We start from the raw sequence: 23,394 nt of genomic DNA, 5'->3' as shown, positions 1-23,394 counted from the left end.
TAAACAAGAATCTGAGATAACCCACTAAGGAAACAACCAACAGAAACACGAACTCACATCAAACAGAAAAACTTAAAAATTACCAAAGATTCAATTAATCCAATTAATTCCAGAACCCCAAAAACACAATTCCAGCCCATAGAGACTCAACCAAGAAAATAAATAAGCAAAATATCTAATGGGTATAAGAGACGATTTCTACCTTGAAAAGCTAATTAGATATTATGGTTTTAATGCTGTCATGGAAGAAGAAGAAGAAGAAGAAAAAAAAAAAAAAAAAAAAAGACAGAGAATGACGGTGAGAATTTCGACAGAGAGAAAAGCGTGTAGAAGAAAAGGAAAAGAAAAGAAAGAGAAGAAAAACAGTATTGATATATTGAAGAGAAAAGAAGAACATTACCAAACTAGAAAGATACTTGAAAGAATTATTTTCTGTGTTATGTTTCAAAGCGTAAGGAGAAGGAAGAAGTTCTAGGTTTTTTATAGGTAACTAAGAAGAGAAAAGATAGCATACTGGTGAAAGGAAAAGTGGCTGCTTAGGTGTCAACTGCTAAAACAACTGATTGTGCATAGAACACAATTGTCCAAGAGAGAAAGGAGAGAACACATTGATTTGCCCCTTTTCTAGGGGCTACGCTGGTTTTAGAAGAAAAAAATAAAAAAAATAAAAAAGAAATTAAGTCCTTATTGGAAGAATACCCAAGTTGAGTTGGGGAAAGAAAAGAAAAAAAAAAATCTCCTTCTATATTCTAGTAGATTTACCAGATATCTAATTTGAATAAAAATCTCACCTAAAATCCTAGTGGATATTTTTATAAATATATATATAAATATGCACTCAAATAATTAATCTCGTGGATTAAAACCAACAACCACATAAATATTTTGAATAGATATAACCATGTATTTACATATAATTTATTTAATAGATAAATAATATTAATATCACTTATAAAAGCACTAATATATACAAAGATGCATTATAACTCTAGTCTAAATCTATAAAATCTACAGGATGTCACACCTGACACCCTTTCATTCTCGCATCCTTCTTCCACTCCCTTCCCTCCTCAAAATGGGGTATTATGATCCCCATTTTTATACCAATTCTGCTTTCTCCGTTGTTTCCATTTTATATCCTCCTGTTCCAAAATATACTCTATCTCCATTTGAAGATTTTTGATGGCTTCAAAATTATCAAGTCCTTTAGTCAACTGAAGCAGTTCGAGTTCTTTTGTTTTTTCCTTCAACAACTTTTCTGTTTGCCTGAATTTTCTTCTACTCCATCTTTTCAACTTCGTTTGGCAATGCGCTAATTTTTGCTGGGCTGTTTCCATTACTGTGAGACCCCCTTCATCTTCATCCCATGCCTCCTAAACGACATTAGAATATTCTTCATCCAATAGCCAACTTGCTTCAAATTTAAAACCCTTCGAGTAGGAAACTCTCCCCTTTTTTTCCTTGAAGAATCTATTTAGGAGAGGCTTGTGATCAGATGCTCTTGCCGCCATCACTTGGACCGACATGCCATGTACAACCCGAGCCACTCGTTGTTGGCCACCACCCTGTCCAACCGTTCTTTGATAAAACAACCATTACTTTGACAGTTAGTCCATGTGAACTTCGCTTCTTTGTAGCCCATATCACTGAGATTGCAAGTTTCCAATGCTTCCTGAAAATCGGCCATCTGCTTCTTATGATTAGCACCACCCGATTTCTCATGTTGGGCCACTATTTCATTGAAGTCACCACAACAAAGCCAAGGGTTAGGCTGGAAGTTCTTCAGATGACAAAAAAGTGCCCATGATTCCTTCCTCCTATTCCACTTCGGTTATCCATAAAATCCAATGAACCTCCATGGAATCGAAGCTTCTGTCTTCTGCATCATGGCATTAATATGCCACTTTAAGTAATTTTGTATTTCCAGCATGTGATTATCCTTCCACAATAGAGCTAGGCCACCACTCCTACCAATAGGTTCTACTACAAACAGTCCTTCGAAACCAACTTTTACTCTAATATTCTCCAGCTGTGCATTCTTGCATTTAGTTTCCATGAGGAATACAACATCGGGTTTCTTCTCCTTCACCATTTGGCAAAGGTCCCGAGCTGTCCAAGGTTTGGCGGAGCTGTATGACAGCCTCTGCCAATATGATTTCTTTAATGCCTTGTTCACCCTCATTCATTTTGAATTTATTTCCCTCCTTGTTTTCTTCTCCCATCGGGTCATATGGGATGTTCTTTCTCTTCGGATCAGTTCTTTTTCCCTTGCTCACCTCCTGAGGTCCTTCTGAATCAGCTCTAGCCATCCTCTTCCACATTCGTAGATTTGCTCCTTTTTTCCCCCGGGTCTTAGTCGTCACTGAGCAAACCAGTTTGACAGAGACTTGCACTACCTCTACAGTGGCTCCATTCAATTGGCTTTCTATCGGTTGGGTAGCCCATAAAGGGTTAAGAGTGAGTTCCATGGGGGTGGTCTCCCCGTTTATATCCTTTTGGCCCAGTTCCTCTACTACCTTCTTCAGGCTCACCTAATTCCTTTATGGATTTGAATTAGGCCCAAAGAATTTTGGCCCACTGCTAATTCCACCTTCCTGGCCTACCTCCATTGACTTTTCAGACGATGCTACTTTTCTTTTCTCGCTATTTATTACAAACGTGGCCGGATCCCCATCAAATTCCATGTGAGATTCTGTTCCCGTACCTGCATTTAGTTTCGCACCCCTCACTAGGTGAATCCCCCTCTGACTCCACATGGGCCTCTTTTTCCTTTCCTGCAATAGATTTGACACCCCACATTTGGAAAGAATATGTCCCTTTCGAGATACTCGCACATCTATGCTTGTTATTGGAATTAGGGTTTCCGGTGTTTACATTACTTTTCTTCTAGTGGGAATAGCCTTCCTGTGCCCCGCCACTACCATGGTCGTAACCATCGTCCCTACTTTGCCAGTCATCAGCCCCTATCCATCGTTGTCGTCCTCCTGCTTGCCTTCTTTTCGAGTCCTTTGCCCGGAGCCAAGTGCCCCATTCTTTGATACCTTCTCTGGCGCTCAGCCTTGTTGGTTTTGATACTAGACAACCTTTGACTCCACGCACAAGACACCCACAACTGAAACAGCACTGGGGCAGTTTTTCATAACGAAAACTCACCCACGATGTTTTCCCGTCCACTTCCAAAGCTCTCCCTCTTTCTAATGACTTTGTTACATCAAGAGTTACCCTGATATGCAGACATCGGCCACAACCCATCCCATCTCCTGTGATATCGACATCCTCCAGAACACCTAGCGACTTGCCAATCCTTTCTCCGACCCCTTTTGTCATACATAACAGGGGCATGTCATGCACTTATATCCAAAATAGTGATCTCATGAAATCCATCTTGGATGGGGGATACTCCCATCAAAGTCATTCAGCACCAATATTTGTCTATCGAAAGAGAACCTTAGAGAGAGAATCATCTTTTAAAGTCATCTATTTTAGATGAAATTCGTATATTGATTTTACATTCTAACTTAAAAATAAAGGTATTTTTAAGATAAATCTTTGAGTCAACGTGCGAAACAAATTATACCTCAAATATTTATTTTTTCAGTCCGAAATTGTGTCGTCCGTTAGTATTATATCAGCATTTTTGCCATATTACATTAAAATAATAATCTAATTAATATATATATATATATATATTGAAAGGGTGGCCCCAACCCCTATGCGGGTGGTTTGTGGCTTATCTTTAGAGTTTAACCTTTTTTTTTTTTTTTTTTTTTTTTTTTTAAGAGTAGAAGGGTTAAAAGAAAATAAAAATAAAAATAGTTTTTTTTTTCTTTGAAAATTCTAATTTTTTTTAGAGGAATAAATGAACCTCTTTGTGAGAAACTAGTTCTTAAGAATAGGTTCCTATCAAATAAAAAAAGTCATTCAATTTCAAAGTCTATTATGTAAACCAAACAATACCTTAGTTCAATAGTTCCACAAAAAAATATCTTATGCACGGTTTAATTATTAAAAATGGTACAAAAAAAAAAAAGGAAACGTGGATTATCTTGGTTGGGCTCCACCCAAATTTGGGTGGGTAGCGTGTCAAAAATTGAGCAGTGTACACGGCCACCACACACCTACACGCCAGCAGGTGGATATGGCAGCCTCTGCCACAGCAACCGGAGCTGCCAACCTCTGCTACTCAGCGTCCCAACACCGCCATTCAAAGCCTGCTTCAAAGAAACCAATGGGTACCCTAAAGTTCGTCATCCAGAACCCAGTCCACCTTTCAAGGACAAGGGCCGAAACGTCTTTCCCCATCCGAGCTCTCGATCCCCAAACCGAAGAGCAAGAGGAAAAAGAGAATGACAGTAACAGAACCGGCGCTTTCACCTCCTCGCAGGTCACCTTTTTTCATTGGGTAAATTTACCTTTTTTTTACCCATAATTTCACTAATTAGTGTGGATTTAACAAATTTGAAATGGTCTTTCTTTATTATATTTGCTGCATTTCTTTGGTGTAAGCAGGAAGATTTGGATTATTTGTGGAAATTGATAGCTGGTTCAGTTGTGGGTGGAGGTGTAATTAAGTATGGAAGCATAGTTTTTCCAGAAATAACCAGACCCAACCTCGTACAGGCTCTGATTATGATATCAACTCCTGTTGTTGTAGCTGTTTTTCTTTTGGTCAAGAGAAGTCGGGCAGAGACACGAAGCGAGGAACCTTAGTCTTCTCTTCTGGGTTTGCTTAGAGCATTTTCAGCATATGTTCTAAAACATTCTTATTCTGTATATTTATTTATTTAATATGAGACAAAAATTACATCCAATAAATAAAATTTGACTGGGTTTTTATCGTGAAGGTGTAGAGGAATTGTCTTATATAGCAGAATCATTAGGGACTGTTTGCCTAGTATTATGACAAGTGACATTTTAGGAGTGTTAAAATTGTGACAAGTGAAACTGTTATTTTGTAAGATGTTTTAGCAAAAATATTTTTGAAATTAAATTATAATATAGTCATTGAAAGAAGGAGACAAACGGAAAACGAACAATTAAGATGGAAATGAACATTCTTAAATCAATAATAAGCGTCAACACTAAAGAAAAATTGTTAAGTTGCTAAGGTTGGCAAGTAACATCATTGAACCCCTGAACCATTTGAAATACATGGCTCGAATCCTATGGAATGCCACGCCAAGAAAAGATGGACTTTTTTCTTCAAAATAAGAGAGTACTTAGGGGTTGTAATATTTTATGTGACTCGCAAACGTGATACGAAGTTACAATATCCAGAGTACTACGGCTTTTAATCAATGAAAATTGTGTAAATCAATGAGTCACTTGAATACGGTCCAATCCATGTTCAAGAGGTTACTCACTTTCAAGTTTCATGAACAGGGAAGAAAAAAATTAACAAATATCACGTCTGCAATTTGACATAGACATCAATTTAATTCCTGCATCTTCAATTTCAATTTGAAAAATAACAGGAAAAAAAAAATGAAAAAGAAAAGGAAGCCTGTTGTCCTAGATAAATTTTTTATTTTTCTGTTAGAATAAAGCGTATTTGGAAATTGTGATTGCTTAGGAAGTTGGTATGAACACTACAGTGATGCCATATTTACACTATAAATATTGTGATTTGTCAATGCTTTTATTGAATGCCAATGATGTTACATCATTTTTCCTTCAAACGGGTCATGTTGGGTAGTGTCAACTCGACACGACTCTTAACCCGAAATGATATGTAAGTTAAACGGGTCGTATCCGGTCATGTCAACCCGACAAGACCCATTATTTTAAACGGGTTAAGCAAGTCGTGTCAAATTATCCAGTAATTTACCGTTCCGTGTCCGGGTTTTACTATTCAATCTGTTTATCTAAACGGGTTGTATTCGAGTAAGGGCGGAATTAGACAATTAAGATTGAAGGGACAAAATGTAAAAATTTAGTTTTTGGGAGACATTTCATAAAAATCCATAAATTTTAGGAGTCAAATTTTAAATTTTAAGGGTAATTTTAAAATTTTGGGGGGACAAATGGACCTGTGTAGGTCCACCCCTGATTCAGGTTGATGCTAAATGGATGGCGGGTCAACTCGAACCCGACACACCAACCCATTTTGCTAGGCTTAACTGAGCACCCTCATTAAAAACATTTACCTGAGATTTCCCTTCAAAGAGAACACACGCACACACACTAAAAAAGACAAAGGGTTCAAATAGCTTAACCAAAAAGACCCAAAACAATAATACCCAAAGGATTGCCATACCAAAAGGGGGGAGATAGTCACTAGCTACTGTACCAAAGAATTAGTTGTTCTTATTCTGCAACCACTGAATCACATCTTATTCCCTTAATCACTCTTTTTCCTTGTTTATTGAATAATTAATGTGTATTATTCTTGAGGATATCGATTAAAATGCAGGAGTGTTTCTTTTCTTATGAATGATATACTACTGCACCACTCACACATCGTGCATAATTGATAATTATCCCGCTAAACACCTTACCACACATTAATTTGAAAACTTCATATTTACTCGTCACCCGTGTGGATTCCCTTGTGCCTAACCACAAGAGCCCCATAAGAACCTAAACCTAGAATTGATCTAGTTGTAAGCCTTGTTGCCTTGGTAGTCGTTTGATCTATAAGGTTAACGTGAATGTTGGGCTTGATTCCCTGACCCATCAAACAACTCGCACCCAAACTCAAAAAGGCCCCTAACATAATCTCTCGCAACTTTGTAAGGTTCCGATGAACATTGCAAATTGCTTGGTAATTCAAGGAAAAGCGGAGTTTTAAGTATAGTTTCCCCTTAGTAACTGATTTGAAATAACACATCTGGGGTGCAATTTATTCTGCAGATCTACATTTCCAACAAGTAATAGAAATACATTTAACAAAAGAAACACCAAGCCTTAACTGGCGCAGAAGTCTTGCTTAGAGTGACCATGACCTCCAAAAGAATTTGAATATATATTTGAAAATCTTAACTACATTTCCTAGTTTTGCTACCTAACCTACTCATAGGGTACAAATCAAAATAAGTGCAGAGGTAGTTCTTATTATTTGGCAAAAAAATGACGAGTAAAACAAATAAAAGAATTTCCACTAGAGTGCAATTCAATCTGTGTAGTACACAAAGCAAGTGATAGTGAGTTTGGACCACACCTAATAAATCTATCAAGACTAGATATTGTCTTTCAGCCATCTTAGAGCTCCATTTGCAACAGACCTGCATGTTCCACCACTTTTTAGCCAATGCCATGCAACTAGAATGATGGAGATAATATTGATGAATCATATATATTCATCAGAACAGAAACTAATTGAGAAAACACAGAGGCATGAGAGAGATGCAAAAATGCATTGCAAGTGCAAATAGATAACATGGCACCCACTTGCACGAATCAGGTCTTGGTCCTTGGTAGCACAAAGCACCAATCAGGTCTTGGTGAGTAAAGGAAAAAAAAACCCGTGAATTAAAGGATGTGATCTAAGATACCTAGAAGTTAAAAATTCAGATGATAACACGAGACCAACCACCTGAATGTACATAATTTACATGGTAAAAAATATTTGGAAAGATGCCAAGATTTGCAGGTTAGAGGGGTTTACAATCATTTGATTCTGTTAACCCTTAGAAGATCTTCCAAACCAAACATGTTGTGTTTGATGGATCTCGAATCACTAATGTACCCATCACAAATTTAGAGCTTGAAAACCCGTGCTTGCAGGTGGCTTATAATCAATGCAAACTTCTTTCATAGTGAAAAAACACTTCATATTACTTGCAATAAAATAAATAAATAAAAAATACATTTTTACATCATTCAGTGTAAACCTAAATATCCTTGCAAGACTTCATGGAAATATCATGGGCGACATAGTCTCAAATAGTAAAACAGAATTGCACACAGAAATTTGTAGTAACAGATGAAGAAATTTCAAATAAATCATAGCAAGAAATACTCAATTAAGTAAATAAAGAGAGAGAGAGAGAAGAACCATTACCCGGCAACCTCTTTTAACTTCTTCCATATGTCATTTTGGTCTGCTGATTCTTCGGTTTTCTCTGCAACATTTCCCTCCTGGTTTTCTGTGCTTTTAGCTGCAGAAGTAAAATGTGAATTGAAGTTAAACGCAGATACCGAGTATTTAAAAGCGTATTACAAGAAACAGAAGGAAATGAAGAAAAAAAATTCACTCACAAAACACAAATGGAATTACTTACAAGCTGGCCGAGTTTTAGGACGAGTACGTGAACGGCTGCTAGTAGTGCTATTCAGCAAAGCAAGTTCTTCAAGCAATTCACGCTCCTTGGTACTGTAAATATAGGCAGAGAAGTGGAATAAAAATTCGATTAAAAACAGACTATTATTACTTATAGATTTAGAAATTGATCGCAGATGTGAGTCAAAACTGACAAGGAGAAACTGGAATTCTGTTACTCTCGGCATTAGGAACCATGTTTATGAGAAGCTAAACATGAATCTTAATCTGCATGGATTACTCTGGAGGAAATCTAACATAACCACGAGGGGTTCCAAAAACTACATATTGGAGGACCCGGAAGATACTGGATCAAAGTTTAATATGACATTCTAAATTTCTAGTAAGGTTGGCTTGAATTCCACAAGCTATGGGGCTCATGTTGAAGCCTAAACAATAAATAGAAAGAAAACAGAACAACGTATCAAATCTGAAATTTTATTCTCCATGGGCAGCCTTAAAGTCCTTGTTATAGCACATTCATATACACTTTTTGAAGCACTTTGTTTCCAAGTTAATTGGTATTTAACTGAAAATAAAAAAAAATAAAAAAAATGAGAAGCTTTATCCTTGGACATGGACCGACATTAAACCAATATAAAATTTTAGCACAGTCAAAACCAAAAGTCCATAAGAGCAAGGGCCAAGAGAAAAACCTTAAACAACAATGATAGAGATTGCACCTTGAAAGTTAAAAACAACATACCAATCCACTAGTTTATTAAAACTTCAAATAAATAACAATCAATTGAAAAAGGGCTCACAGAGCCAATGTATCTTTGTTTGGATAAAGGATGAGTTAACTTGAGTCAGTCTAGAATGATGCATAAGAGATAGGAACTAAGAGCAAACCATTGGATGGATGCACAAACAATAGAAAGGGTGACAGTATCAGCTATATAGTTTTTGTCTTTTTGAGTAATAGTAGACGACTAGAACAAATAAACAAAATAACTCTGTACCTGATACGTTTGGGTATAGTAACTTTAACTGTGAATAAGTGGTCACCACGTATTGATGGTTTGTTCAGTTTTGGTGAACCTTTCTTTGCCAGGACAAGCACATCGCCAGGTTGGGTACCTGGTGGAATTTGTAGTTCAGTTATTCCTTCAACTGTCTGTACCTGCTTAGATGTTAAAAATTCAATTATTTCTGTTGGGATACAGACCAACAAGAAATTGAGAGGAAAAAAGAAAAGACCCCAGCAGGAAATAAATCGCAGAAGGCAATGACAAAAGATCATTACAAATGTGGAATTGCAGTGGGCTCAGAGGTATGGATGCATGAAGCTGCATTCTAAATATCCGCCATAAGGTATATGAGTAGTAGTTCAGATTATGTTACATCTCATTAGACAAACTCAGGAGGCCCTACAGATACTAAAACAGTTTGTGCATTCTGCAATTATTTTATGTTAATGCAACCAACATGAAATTTTCAGATTGGAAACACATCATAAATCAATGTCCTGTCCAGGCTACATATATAAAGGACGAATCATGTTCCAGATTCATCAGTCTTATCGGCTCTACCCATATTTGAGTCTCAGTTGAACTAAACTCATGGACAGAAATCGAAGCTGGAGGATTCCTTTTATTATTATTATTATTATTATTATTATTATTATTATAAGTAAAAAATGCTAAAGCTGGAGGATTCCTACAAGGTTGGTTGGAAAATAGTAAGTTACATCAGATTAAAGAGTATCATTAATGCCCAATACTGCTCTTGGCCAGTCCGCTGTGGAAATCTGGTTTCACAACAAATTTCATTGCCTACCACCTTACACCACTAGAGAGGTTCAGCAGCTACATTCACAAGGCATTTTTATGTCATAAAACATTGTTCAACAATAGAAAATGGTAATATAAGATCATGAGGTTTTTTATGAGAAAGTTCAATACATCCAACAACCATCAAGGGAGTTACAAAAAACTTTCTTAGGTTGACCAAGGTTCAGCTATATCATTGGATGAAGAAAGCAGGAAAAAACATTAAATATTTGAAATGACAGAGTTTTTTTCCAAACTGGGTTGGAGGAACTTCCTTCAACTCAGACTATAAAAATGACGTGTCATTTAAACATGTGAGATACACATGTTTTTTTAATAGTATGGACAAAGTTGGAATAAATAATATTAAAAACTCATGTGCATCTCCCATGTTATTAAAAAAAATGGCACATGTCATTTTTATAGATTGGGTTGAAAAAAATTCCTCCAACCCTGTTTGGAGGAAAACTCTATCCTATTTGAAATACTTATTTGAAAAAGAAAGTGACTTAATCATTGAGGAGAAAATGAAGAAGGCAGAAATTGTTAGCGAGTTAGAAAGATCAACTCTTATGGAGTAGGTGAGTTGAAGGCAGAAATCTAGGGTGTTGTACTAAGGGAGGGTGAAAAGTGTACAAGTTTTTTCACACTGGCTAATTCCAATGGGAGGAAGAATTCCCTTGACTCCTTGTTGATTGATGGTACTATTTCTACCAATCGGGCGAAAATTAGCGAGCACTTTGTCCAATTTTACCAAAAGTTGCACACCAAACAATTTAGTAGGAGGTCATTGATGGATGACCTTTCCTTTGCTTCTATTGAGTAGGTCGAGGCTAATTGGTTGGAGAGATATTTTGAGGAAGAGGAGGTGAGGGGGGTCATGAAAGCTATGAATAGTGACAAGGCACCGGGCCTTGATGGTTTCTCTATGGTGTTCGAGGTTGTTTAAAAGAGGATATCATGAAGGTTTTTCATGACTTCCATGCTAGAGGCAAGTTTAAGAGGAGCCTTAATGCTACATTTATCGCCTTCATTTCGAAGACTCTAAGGGTTGATGACCTCAAGGATTTCGCCCAACTAGTCTTATGAGGGGGCATTATTGCTAAGATGCTAGCAAACAAGCTTAAATGATGTTGGAGAAGATCATCTCTAATTTGCAGCATGCTTTCATAAGAGGTAGGCAAATCCTTGATCTCGTTCTTATCGTCAATGAATGTTTTGATAGTAGATTAAGGTTTGGTGAGCCAGGTCTTAAGCAAAATAGATCTAGAAAAAACTTATAATCATGTTAATTGAGACTTTCTGTAGTATATGTTGAGGAGGTGTGGCTTTGGGGGGAAATGGTGCTCCTAGATAGCTCACTGCATTTCTTCAATGTGTTTCTCGGTTTTGGTGAACAGTTTTTTTAATAGTTCCCAAGGCTTGAGACAAGGGGACCCTATGCCCCCTTTGTTGTTTGTCCTTGTGATGGACGCGTAGGGTAGAATGATTTTTGCTGCTATGAGTGGGGGGTTATGTGGTTTCTCTATGGGTAATGCTAGTGGGTTTGTTTGCTCTCACCTTCTTTTTTCTAATGATACTTTGATCTTTTATAGTGCTAATCCAAATCATCCTCGTCATCTGCGTTGCTTATTTCTTTGCTTTGAAGCTGGTTCAGGCTTGAAGGTTAACTTGACCAAGTCAAAATTGGTTCCTGTGAGAGATGTTGATCAAGGAAGGGTTGGATGATATTCTAGGTTGTGGGGTTTCCTCTTTCCTAGTGAAGTATCTCGGCCTACCTTTGGGGATCTCCAACAAGGCTAAACATATTTGAGACAGTGTTATTGAAAAGATAGAGCGACAGTTGGCTAGTTGGAAAATGATGTACTTGTCCAAGGGTGATATGGTTACCCTTATTAAGAGCACACTTTCCAGCTTGCCTACATATTTCATGTCCCTCTTTCCTCTCCCTGCGAATGTTGCAAACCGAATTGAGAAGCTCCACCATGATTTCTTATAAGGTAGGCTAGGCGAAGAGTTCAAATATCACTTGATTAGCTAGTCCAAGGTTTGTTCACCACTCTAGGAGGAAGGTTTGGGAATTTAGAACTTGTGGTTGTTCAGTCATGCTCTCTTACATAAATGGCTTTGGCGCTGCGTGCATGAGAGCAAGGCTTGGTAGAAAGTGGTGGCAGACTCTGAATTTGGCCGTTTGTAGGGTGGGTGGTGTTCTATTGAGCCTTCTGGTACATTTGGGGTGGGGTTATAGATGAATGTTAGGAAGGGATGGGGGAATTTTTCATGTCACACTAGATTTGGAGAGGGAGATGGCTCCAAGATTAGATTTTAGCACGATCAATGGTGTGGGGATGTGGCCATTAAGGAAAGCCTTTCTAAATTTATTTGGTATCACTTGAGGAAAGGCTGCCTTTGTCACAGTTAACTTGGAGTTTTTTGGTGGTTTCAATCAGTGGAACGTAAGCTTTGCTAGAGTGGCTCATAATTGGGAAATGGATGTCTTAGCCTCAATCTTCAAGGTGTTGTATTCAGCTAGAATGAGACGAAGTAGTGAAGATAAGTTGTGGTGGGTCCCCTCCAAAAGAATGTTGTTTAAGGTTAGATCCTTCTTTTGTTCTTTGGTATGTAGTGGAGGCTACCGCTTCCCTCGGAAGAGTGTTTGGCGGACTAAGACTCCCTTGACGGTGGCCTTTATCACTTGGTCAGTAGCTCTAGGTAAAATTCTTACCATGGATAACCTTATGAAGCACCATGTCATTGTGGTGGGCATATATTGTATGTGTAAGAGGAATTGAGAGTTCATGGACCATCTTCTTTTTCATTGTGATGTGGCTTATGTCATTTGAATTGCCTTTTTCAGTTGTTTTGGATTGTCTTGAGTTATGCTTAGACGTGCAGTCCACTTGTATGCTTGTTGGTAGATTATCGGCAATACGCCAAGTGCTACTATATGGAAGATGGTGCTTACATGCTTTTTATGGTATTTATGGAGAGAAATAAATGACAGATGTTTGGAAGACTATAAGAGAACTTTGGAGGAGATAAAGTTATTTTTCTTCAAAATTTTGTATCTATGGATAGCTGTTTATGTTTCTCCTTTTAACTTTAGTTATAGTGATTTCTTTGTTCTTTTTGCTCCTAGTTAAGTGCTTCCTCTTATATACTTCTCGTATTCTTAGGGGCACCTTTACACTTTTAATAATATTTGCCAATTACTTATTCAAAAAAAAGAAAGTTTTATTAAATTGAAAATGCAAGGCCCATAAAGCAATGGAGATGCAATAACAGTGCAATAATAAATACCCAAAAACCTAATCAAGAAAAACATTGGCAGCAAAAGTCTCAGACATGCAAAATTTGCATAAAAATCCTTTTGATTCTAAATAAGTAGTCCTTTTCCCCCCTTTCTTCCTTTCCGATTCTTGATAAACATTCTTCTTACTAGGTTTTGATTCAATGATAATAAGATAGCTTAGGATCTATTATCATGATCATGTAAGTGGACATATGTATCGATTCAAAAGTTAAGAGCAGAGCGGAAGGGCTATGTGTCACCAATCCTTTTTGTGCTTAACAAGTAAGCTTATCAATGGTTTAACACTGAGTCACTGACATGTTAAAACATACTTAGGCATTATAGTTACCAAGCTAGAAATCTACCTTACCTCATATTCTGTTATCAGAATCAACATTCAGGATAATTACAGGATTTTTAAGTATTATTAGCTCACATTAAGCATTACTGGGCAGAATCTACATTTTACTTGGACTCTCCCATTATTAGCTCACAATATTTAGAACATGTTAAGCATTAGCAAGATAGGTTAATGCACTACTTTCCGTTCCAATATTGTCCACCACATTATTCTCCTAAGAAGCTCATTTAAATCATCCTTAGATAATTCAGTCAGGTTGACAGAGGATCACTGGATCAGTCAGGCAGACAAAAGATGATAGATCCCACCCCAGTTCACATGTATTGTTGCACAAAAAGATTCTGGTTGACTTGGACCTCCATTGTAATTTCAGTTGATGTTTTAAAGACAAGCTCATACAACCTCCCTTGTGAACATCTAACTTCTAAAAATAAGAGCAATATTTTTGGGCACGCAGTAATTTACCTTAACAACAGCCCCCAATATGGCATCTAGATAACTGATAGATACATTTGATGAGAGATTTATGCCATCTCTTTGAATTCCGGGTATCTCTTCAACATCAAGATATACAAAAAGATCTCCAGGAGGGCCCCTGCTGAAACGACAAGATCAATTACCGAGAATGTACCCTGTATAGTATCAAAGCTTCCAGAAAATCACATGTATGGATAAAACTTAAAATATGAACTCTGAAATTAAACTACTAAATATGTCTGAGGAGAAATATATATACACGTCAGATATTTCTTCAGGAGGAAAAGAGGGTAGATAAGAGAAAGATGCAACTCAAGGGTGCCAGGGTTCTTCACATACCACTAAGAAAAGAAACAAAGAACGATAAACCCCAATGTAAGATGTTAGATATAACCAAGAAAGCAGTGCACTTTAATGCCCAATGGGAACATTAGGTCATACTTTATATTATATATAATTTGCTACACTTATAAATGGCAATTATCTACCTTTCATAAAAAAATAAAAAAAATAAAAAATAAAAAAATTATCTACCTTGCATTTGTAATAAGGCAACAACTTGTAGATCTTTTCAATGATTTACCAAATGAGGTTACAGATTCTACAATCGAAATTCAACTACATACCCTTTCGGTCCGGCATCACCCTCTCCAGCAACTCTAAGAATACTGCCTGCGCTAACTCCAGGAGGAACTTTAACTTTGATACTTTTCTTAACACGTATACGTCCTTCACCAGAACATTTCCGACAGTATTCAGATATAACTTCACCATTCCCACCACAAGTTGGACATACAGAAACCTAATATTAATAGAGAGAAAAGTAAGTTGAGTGTAGAAGAAAAGGTAAGTCTTGAATTGAGAAACTGTACACAAGTTAAAATATATATGCAGAACATGCAAGTGGCAGAAAATCAACCCAACTATCCACCCCATCTTTGTCTTCTGAATGATATTAGCTTTCATAACTTCAGCATTACCAATGTATGCTTGTTTCTAGAACCTAACAAAGAGCCAGTTCTTTTTCTTTTTTTTTTAATAATTAATAATAGTCAAAGAATACACAAAAACCGGTGCAACCCAGTAAAGAAATTAGACAGGTGAACAAACCAAAAAGCATGGGAAACTGTATGGAAAAGAAACCAAACTAGGACGTTCAGAGAATCAAGAAAATCAAGAAAGAGCCTGACAATTACGTCAAAACCAGGAAACTAAGGCCTTAAGGAGTTCATCTTTCCATTCACTTAAATATTCATCTTGCCCTCAAACACCCCCGTGTTTCTCTCCAACTAAATTCTCCACATCAAACAAGGAAGAATTACTTTTCACAGCTAAACCCTCTATGCCACCAATGTTCCTATCCTTACAAGCTGATAAGTCTACCACAGAACTCAGCATCATCCGATTAATAACAATGTGAGTGAACAAGCACCACCAAGAGCTGAGAACTCGAGTCTTTTTTCACTTGTAGCACCATCTAATAACAAACTTTCTAGTCTCTATACTTCACTAAATAATTGGAGTAAAATATTCAGCTCAAAGCAGTATCCCACAGAAAGAGAAGCATTTAATAGGAACCCCACACAGAAAATGCTTCTTTAAAGAAACTTCACCCAAAACATCATAGAATTCTTTTCACGCCAAACATATGATTCACTTGGTTTTCAACAACTGGACACTGAGACATCAGATAAAAACCAAAGGACAAATCAGTATAGACCACCTCTTGATCCATAGAGAGACAAAAAAAATATATATACATTAATCCCAGTGCAATGCACTACCTGATCATCCCATGTACCTAGCCACCAAAATTTACTTTATAATCTGAACTAATGGATGCTCTTCAAAGTTTACATCACCATAGAAAAAAGGGAAGCAATAACAAACCCAAAGTCAGGAAGAAACAGTGCTAAGATACCTGTGAAAACATGCCAAAAGGTGTTTGCTCAGTTCTCATAACTTGACCCCTTCCACCACAAGTTGAGCATACCCTCATTTTGGAGCCTATCTTTGCTCCAGTACCAGCACAAACTTCACATGTTTCCAGATGGGAAAGCTCAAAATCTTTTTCCGCACCAAAAATAGCCTCAGAGAATTCTAAGGTGATGTCATAACTGAAACACATATCAACCATAGGCCAACTCAAAGTCTTCAATAAACAATTAAGAATAAGTTCATCATGTGACATTACAACCAATGAACAAGAGGATATAGTACGCATTCGCAAGACAGAAAAGACAATTAGCCACAAATTAGTAGGGGAATATTACAGATATAAGCTGTAAGAAATGCTCTTATGTGATGCATATTTCAATAAGCCAATATCATCAATCTGGACAAAATAAGCAGGCATTGATGTCTAATCCTACTAACCATTTCCCACTTTTAACAATAAAATGATGTTTCACCCCCAAAGAAAAGAACAAAAATAGGGGAAGAGGACATAAGGAAGACAATAGATCAAATAATAGTTGAAGTACCGAAATAAATATGATAGAGTAAAGGTATGGAACTAAAACAAAATGTTTAACGATTCACATGAGTGCACCTCAAAGTGAATATGGAAGGTACACTAATGATTATGCATCAAAAAAAGAATAAGGAAGCAATTTTGCAGGCACAATTTATTTTTATAAGTAATCAAGATATCATGTAAGGCGCCCCCAAGTATAAAAAAAGTATAAATGAGAAAACATCTAACTAGAAGAAGAAAAGAGAGTAAGGAAATCATGGTAACTAATCACCAAAGGATAAACGAAAGTTGTTGTCCAAAGTTACAAAGTATAGAAAAATAACGACTTAAACTCCTCCAAAGTCATCTCACTGTCCTCAAAACTTTAATCATTTATTTCCCTCCATAGACACCACATGAGGCATGAAGGCACCATTTTCTACATAGTAGCACTTTGAGCGCTCCTGACAGACCACCAACACACATATAAGTTGACTACTTGTCTAGGCATAACCCAAGACAACTCAAATCGACCGAAGAAGACATTCCATAAGGCATTGGCCACCTCACAATGGAGAAGAAGATGGTCTACGGACTCCCTATTCCTTTTACACATACAACATCTATCAACCACATTGATATGTTGTTTCTTCAAATTATCCATGGTAAGGATTTTCTTAAGGCCGCCAACCAAGTAAAAAAGGTCGTCTTCAAAGGAACCTTAGTCCGCTAAACACTATTCCAAAGGAAACATAAGCCATCATTGCAAACCAAGACAATGTAAAAGGATTTAACAACGAAGAAAACCTCTTTTGGAAGGGACCCACCAAAGCTTGTCTTCACCATCCCGTCTCACTCTAACTGAATACAACATCCTAAAAATAGACGCAAAGGCATCCACCTACCAATCATGAGCCGCTCTAGCAAAGCTTACATTCCACTAAGTGGGGCCACCCAAGAACTATAAGTGTGCCAAAACAAAAGCATCTTTCACACACGCAATGCCATATAAATTTGGAAAGGTGTCCTTAAGAGCCATATCCCCACGCCACAAATCATGCTAAAAACTAACATTGGTGTCATTTCCCACCTCAAATCTGGTATGGCTAGAGAGCTTCTCCCAACCCTTCCTAATATTCTTACATAAACCTACCTCATATGTCCTAGGAGGCTCATTACAAAGATTAGCCAGTTTGAGGTAAATTTGATTAGAATTTGTGGCCATCTATTGCTTGATGGTTGACGGTGGCAATAGTTGGACTGCAATGAATGATGGGTGGCGTTGTGTTGCACAACGGTAGCACTTGGAGGTACCCACAAGTTCAAGCTCAAATGATACTTCTCACCTTGTAGCAATAAAAAGAAAAAGCGGTTAGAGGCCAAACACCTTTTCTTCAATTTCCTACTCACTCAATTTTTTTTTTCTTCCACTTTCCCTCTTTTTGTCTTTAAGTTGGCAAGAAAATTTAAATTTAACAGTCAATTTTGGACAAAATTTCCATTTAGATAGCCACCTAAAAATAAAATGCTACATTATGTTGGGGCATACTAACAAGCATAGGATGAAAGGATCTGCCTGAACTGAACCATAAAGTTGAGTAGTTGAGATTAAAAAATATATATGAACTGAAAGAATTCCGGACATTTTATTCCATAAAATTTCCAGACTAAATGTGTCTCGACTTTGTAAGAACCCCCCTCGGGCTGGGGGGTTATTCTCTCTACACCACAAAACTAGTGAGCATGATAGAAGCTGGGTTATAAACGAAGATTTCCAATCAGTAGTAAGTTGCATACTATGTTACATTATCTAGAGAAAGAACCTTAAATGCAACTAATAGTATGATAGTTCATTGGCAAATGGAAGTCAATAAATCAGTTATTTTTTCAATATGGTGGCTTGAGGAGCTTACAACATATATATATATATATATATATATATATATATATATACACACGAGAAAAATCCACATACCTCTTTCAAACTACCACCTAATTGACAATGTCCCCCGCAAGGCTAGTAAAAAGACAAAAAAGACCCTAAATTTTTGTCAATAGGACAAAAATACCCTTATAAATTCGATACATAAAATAAAATAATAATTTTAATTATTTTTTCTTTAACAAAAACGAAATTAAAAAAAAAAAAAAAAAAAAAAATTGCGCTCCCTTTTTCATTTTTATTTTATTTTTTGAATTTTTTTATTTTAATTTTATTAAGGGTATTTTCATCATTAGGGGGATATTGACAATTTTTGGTAGTTTGGAAGCGACATTGTCACAATTGAAAGTTTGGAGCGACATTGTCAATTAGGTAATAGTTTGAGGGGAGCATGTGGACTTTCCCCTATATATATATACATAATTTAAAAAAAAAAAAAAATGTTTGAGACCTGAGATGGCTAGGCTAAACAGATGGAACAAACAACAGTTTTGCATATTATTTCTCAAGCAACTACGTAACCTTATTGTTGCATGTAAGAAACGGTGGGAGTCAGAGATCAACTTGTATCTTTTAATCGCATTTTCACTCACCGTATATCTTCACCTTTAGTAACAGTACTACGACGGCTTGTTCTGAATCCAGCTGGATCCATACCAGAGAATCCACCCATACTCGGCCCAAAAAAAGCCTCAAATAAATCAAACGGATTAGTCTGCAAAATGGAAATTAGAATAATTAAATCTGTAATAAATATAACCATCAAGCAGATTATTGTGACACGGTCATCAGTAAAGTATGCAATGCATAAAATAGGGTAAAATAATTCAAACTTGTTTTTTTCAAGTTACATTAAGAAACAAACTTTCTAGAGAAAGTATGTGATAGCAGTCAGTATTTCGGCATGCTTAAAAATTAGGTCATCAGGATGAGAAAGCAAGAGAAACCTTAAGCAGATTCATCTCCTATTTATTACATGATAAAGCAAAATCAGGCACACATTTCAGGCCATCAGCACATGCCAAAGAATAGCAATCACTTCTTCTTTTTTTGGGGGTGGAAGCAGTCAGTAATTCTGCATAAATTTTCAGGTATAAAAATTTTCCCGAACTTCCATATGCCAGTAAACACCACATTGGAGAGGAGAGAGAGAGAGAAGAAATATTGGCAGCAACTAGTATAGTTAGAGCTCTAAAAATGCAGCTATATGACGAAAGTTCTAGAGAAAGTAGCACACATCCTTGACACATAAGAGCGTTCACAATGGACTCCTCAAATAAACGCTAAATTTGAGGAGGAAAATTCGCTTTATCAAATTTGAGAGCCACTTTTAAAATGAGTTAAACATCAAACTCTCTATACCTTTCTCTACTTTAGTTAAATATTATTATTATATTAGTTTTAAAATAAACAAGAGAGAGGAGTGTAAAAAATAAGCTTAAAAAATTATATAACTTTAGCTTTGTGGCTCTTGGAATGTAGGGAGCATCTATGACGAGAGTTAAATATAAAGTAGAGAAGGGAGCTTGTTAAATGGGTGTTTTCATGAGTTTTGTTAGATTTTTAGAGAAAAGCTGAATATAAAGAGCCCATTGTGAATGCTCTAAGTTCATGAAGTTGAAACAGTATCTGTTGGCTGACGTTTATTCTCAAATTAACCTGACATTCTGAATGTAAAATAACCAAATGGAGGCCATGCTGCCCCCATAATAAATCTGACAAATGCATACTGCATGTCACCCAATGATGTCAATGACATGCTTACTTGTCAATGCTTCAAGTGTATGCCACCTTCCAAAGTTACTATTTGCAAGATAAAATAATAAAAGAGAAGTACGATTGTATCAAGTACCGTGTAAGCATTAGATGGTCCACCTACTGTACTCTTAACTCCAGCTTCACCATATTGATCATACAAAGCCCTCTTTTTATCATCTGATAGCACCTGACAGCGTTGTACTTCAGAATTCAAAAGACAATATCATAAATATATTTAGAAATTTGGATGAGATAATTTGCTTCAGTCGCAAGTTGATTGCATCAATGTGGGGAAAAAAAGGAAACCTTGTTTTAACATGTACATAAAACTCGAATAATAGTAGTCACAAAAAAAAAAAAACTGATGGTGATGCTTCAGAATTAAAACATTGAAAAGAAAACAAAGCCAGAAATATGCCTTGGATACATTACTAGTAAGATTATAGATAGAGGCAAGGCCATGGTTGAGGAAATAAAGAAAACTGTTCTGTGAAGCATATTTTGATGTTTTAATAATTATTATAACTTTTTCCTGTGCATATCTACACATAAAAGCATTAGTGCCACAACAAGAGACATAGTGACCTACATGCATAATACTTGAGTTCAAACCAATCCACGCCCATAAATAAAACAGGATAGAATGCTGAACACCCAAAACTTGAAAATTTTTGCTTTCATATGGAACCACATTTAAGGAAAGTAGCCGCACTTTAGATGTTCCATGAAAACTAAGAAACTAGGCACTGCAAGCTCCTTGCTGTGCACTTTTCCCCAATTATACCCCATTCACAAATCTTCATTCGTATTCAATCTTCAAAGTCTACAATTTTTCAAAACTAAGGGGGAGACGATGAACAATCACAATAAAACACATATTATGCTTATGCGAAAAGTATATAGGCAGAGACATGCTGGATTGATCTCACTCCAAATGAGTCCAGGAAAAGCTTACAGGGTTATACAGCATATGTCACCAAAGCCTAACTAAAGATTTTCCAATGATTCCACTAAGTAGGAAAGAGAATGGGGGAGACAAACAAGTATTATATGTAGAAAAAGAGGGCAACTAGCATCTTCTTATATGTTCTAATAGAAATCTCGAGTAACAAAGTAATGAAGCATAGTCCATAGAAATTTATTAATGATTAAATCTTTATTCATTCACAAAAAAGGATGGATGAAATCACCTAAACTGGAACCACAAAGTTCATCACTTGCTTTAAAGATGCAGCAAACATATTGTTTTACTAAAGAAGAGGTCAAGAAAAAAGAGGAAGACAGATGAAAAACTGTCAAATTTTTATTCTGATCCTACCTCATATGCAGCACTAATCTCTTTAAACTTTTCTGTAGCTCCAGGTTGCTTGTTAACATCAGGGTGGTACTTGAGGTAAGAATAACAAATGAAAGTTAGGATTGAAAGGAAAGCTTACAAGATATATACTTCTAGCGATCATCATTAGCAACCAAATTATTAGAAAGTGAATTAAATTGACAGTAAATATATAAATCTAATTGACAAGAATAAAAAGAGGAGCACATATCTGCTTTGTTGAAAAATTTAATATCATCGCCAGCATTTTGCTACCTAGATCAGTCAAAAGCACAAATTACAGAGGCACTCACCTTTTTGCTTGAAATACTGGCATGGCACACATTAATTTAGTTACCAAGGATATAGCTGGCAATGGGTCTGTACATATGAGCACAGGACTGTCTGATGAAGACATGAACCCATTTCGTAGCGATTGGCAAAACCAAACAACACGTTTAATATTGAAAAAGCAATTGCAAAATTATAATTTTTAAAATTTTCAATAAATTGAATATTTAAGTATAAATTAAAATTTAATTGATCTTTCCAGCAGAATAACCAACCCAAACCAAATACTTTAGTAAGTTGGAGACCACAAATCAGATTTTAGCCAACAACATATTGGCAGAAACACACAAATAGGCACTTAGAGATAACACAAAAGCTCCTCCAGAACCTAAATATCAACGGCAAGGCTAAGCACATCAAATTAATGCTCAGGCACAAAGTAAATATCAAAACCAAATATCCTATCCAACACAGAATATCTTTCTTTTGATAAGTAATAATCAAGTTTTATTAAAAGCGTAAGGCACCCCTACGTACACTGGAAAACACACAACACAGAATATCTTCAATTACCAAAATCAATCTCTGACATTATCTTTTAAGAGAGTTTTTCAACTTACAGAAATTCTCAAATACCCACTAAAGCTTCTAATAAACGAAGCAAGTAACACAAGCAGGAAAGCCATTTAGTTATCACATTTTGTTAGGCTGCTGAGAAAACGTTCAAGAATAAACAAAAAAGAAAACCCCAGAAACTCAAATTATAATTGTCTTCTATTCTATGATAGTTCAGGTGCCCACTCTAATTTTCTTTTCTTTTCCTTTTTTTGCAACCAAATGTAAACCCAATAATATCTTTTAAAGAAGCTCAAAAAAATAGAAACAAAGAAACCCCAAGTAAAATTCAGTACCTGGCGAGCTAATCTTCGATAAGCTGCCTTGATTTCCTTGCTATTGGCAGACTTGGGAACCCCAAGAGTGGCATAGTAGTCCCCGGAAGCATTAACCACTGTTCTAAAGCGCCCCGCAGAGACCCTTGTATTGAATTTCCAATTAGAAGAAGAAGAACATGAAAGAGAGATGAAGTTCTGGTGGGCCCGGAGATGAGTCCAGCCGAAAAAAGAAGAAGAAGATGATGAAGAAGAAGAAGCAGAAGAAGAAGGAGAAGAAGAAGAAGAAGAAGAGGGTGGGAAGTGAGAAGGTTGGAGGAGTGAGAGAGACGTGGTCGCCATTGAAGTGTCTGTGGTTGTGGGAAGGCAAGAAAGTGTTCGATAAAATTCCTAAGAGCAAAAGAAGAAGAAGAAGAAGAAGAAGAAGAGGTGATTTACGATTTCGTTCATGTCTTTTCGCCGGAATTACGGTCCAGGAGAGGGATGGGAATGGTCATGGAAGAATGAAAAAGGTTTTGGCTTTTATGGATGAAATGGGGTTTGGAAAGTGTAGGAACCAAAAAGATGTGTGGTGTTAAATC

At 36.5% G+C, this 23,394-nt stretch overlaps 2 protein-coding genes across 3 annotated transcripts; one reads left to right on the top strand and one right to left on the bottom strand.

Moving 5' to 3' along the window:
• Positions 1-4,062: 4,062 nt before the first annotated feature.
• On the top strand, positions 4,063-4,843 carry LOC132188382 (uncharacterized). 2 transcript variants are annotated; one of them, XM_059602816.1, is made up of 2 exons: positions 4,063-4,384; positions 4,510-4,843. In XM_059602816.1, exons 1-2 carry the CDS (start codon positions 4,139-4,141, stop codon positions 4,708-4,710), a joined length of 447 nt encoding a protein of 148 aa, XP_059458799.1. In that variant the 5' UTR covers positions 4,063-4,138; the 3' UTR covers positions 4,711-4,843. The 2 variants fall into 2 exon arrangements, with proteins under 2 accessions (XP_059458799.1, XP_059458797.1); XM_059602814.1 differs by having other exon boundaries at positions 4,063-4,402.
• Positions 4,844-6,890: 2,047 nt separating this feature from the next.
• LOC132186071 (uncharacterized) lies at positions 6,891-23,388 on the bottom strand. The gene is made up of 11 exons (XM_059599853.1): positions 22,835-23,388; positions 21,636-21,704; positions 20,412-20,504; positions 19,153-19,274; positions 16,084-16,279; positions 14,789-14,964; positions 14,151-14,280; positions 9,223-9,383; positions 8,223-8,314; positions 8,003-8,099; positions 6,891-7,223 (listed from the first exon to the last, which is right to left on the bottom strand). The coding sequence occupies exons 1-11, from the start codon at positions 23,153-23,155 to the stop codon at positions 7,178-7,180; spliced, it is 1,503 nt and encodes a 500-aa protein (XP_059455836.1). The 5' UTR covers positions 23,156-23,388; the 3' UTR covers positions 6,891-7,177.
• Between the last annotated feature and the right edge of the window lie 6 nt (positions 23,389-23,394).

The sequence above is a fragment of the Corylus avellana genome, chromosome ca7 (genome assembly GCF_901000735.1).
Source record: "Corylus avellana chromosome ca7, CavTom2PMs-1.0".
NCBI classification, from domain to species: Eukaryota; Viridiplantae; Streptophyta; class Magnoliopsida; order Fagales; family Betulaceae; genus Corylus; species Corylus avellana.
Note: the sequence above shows the minus strand (reverse complement) of the source record. Positions and strands in the feature narration are given on the sequence as shown.

Excerpts from the sequence above, each read along its gene's own strand:
- LOC132188382 (XM_059602814.1), top strand. The coding sequence starts at position 4,139 with ATGGCAGCCTCTGCCACAGCAACCGGAGCTGCCAACCTCTGCTACTCA. Across the intron at positions 4,403-4,509 it reads AGGTCACCTTTTTTCATTGG|GAAGATTTGGATTATTTGTG; the intron begins GTAAATTTACCT and ends TGGTGTAAGCAG.
- LOC132186071 (XM_059599853.1), bottom strand. The coding sequence starts at position 23,155 with ATGGCGACCACGTCTCTCTCACTCCTCCAACCTTCTCACTTCCCACCC. Across the intron at positions 9,384-14,150 it reads TATTGGGGGCTGTTGTTAAG|GTACAGACAGTTGAAGGAAT; the intron begins GTAAATTACTGC and ends ACATCTAAGCAG. Across the intron at positions 8,315-9,222 it reads ACTATACCCAAACGTATCAG|TACCAAGGAGCGTGAATTGC; the intron begins GTACAGAGTTAT and ends CTATATTTACAG.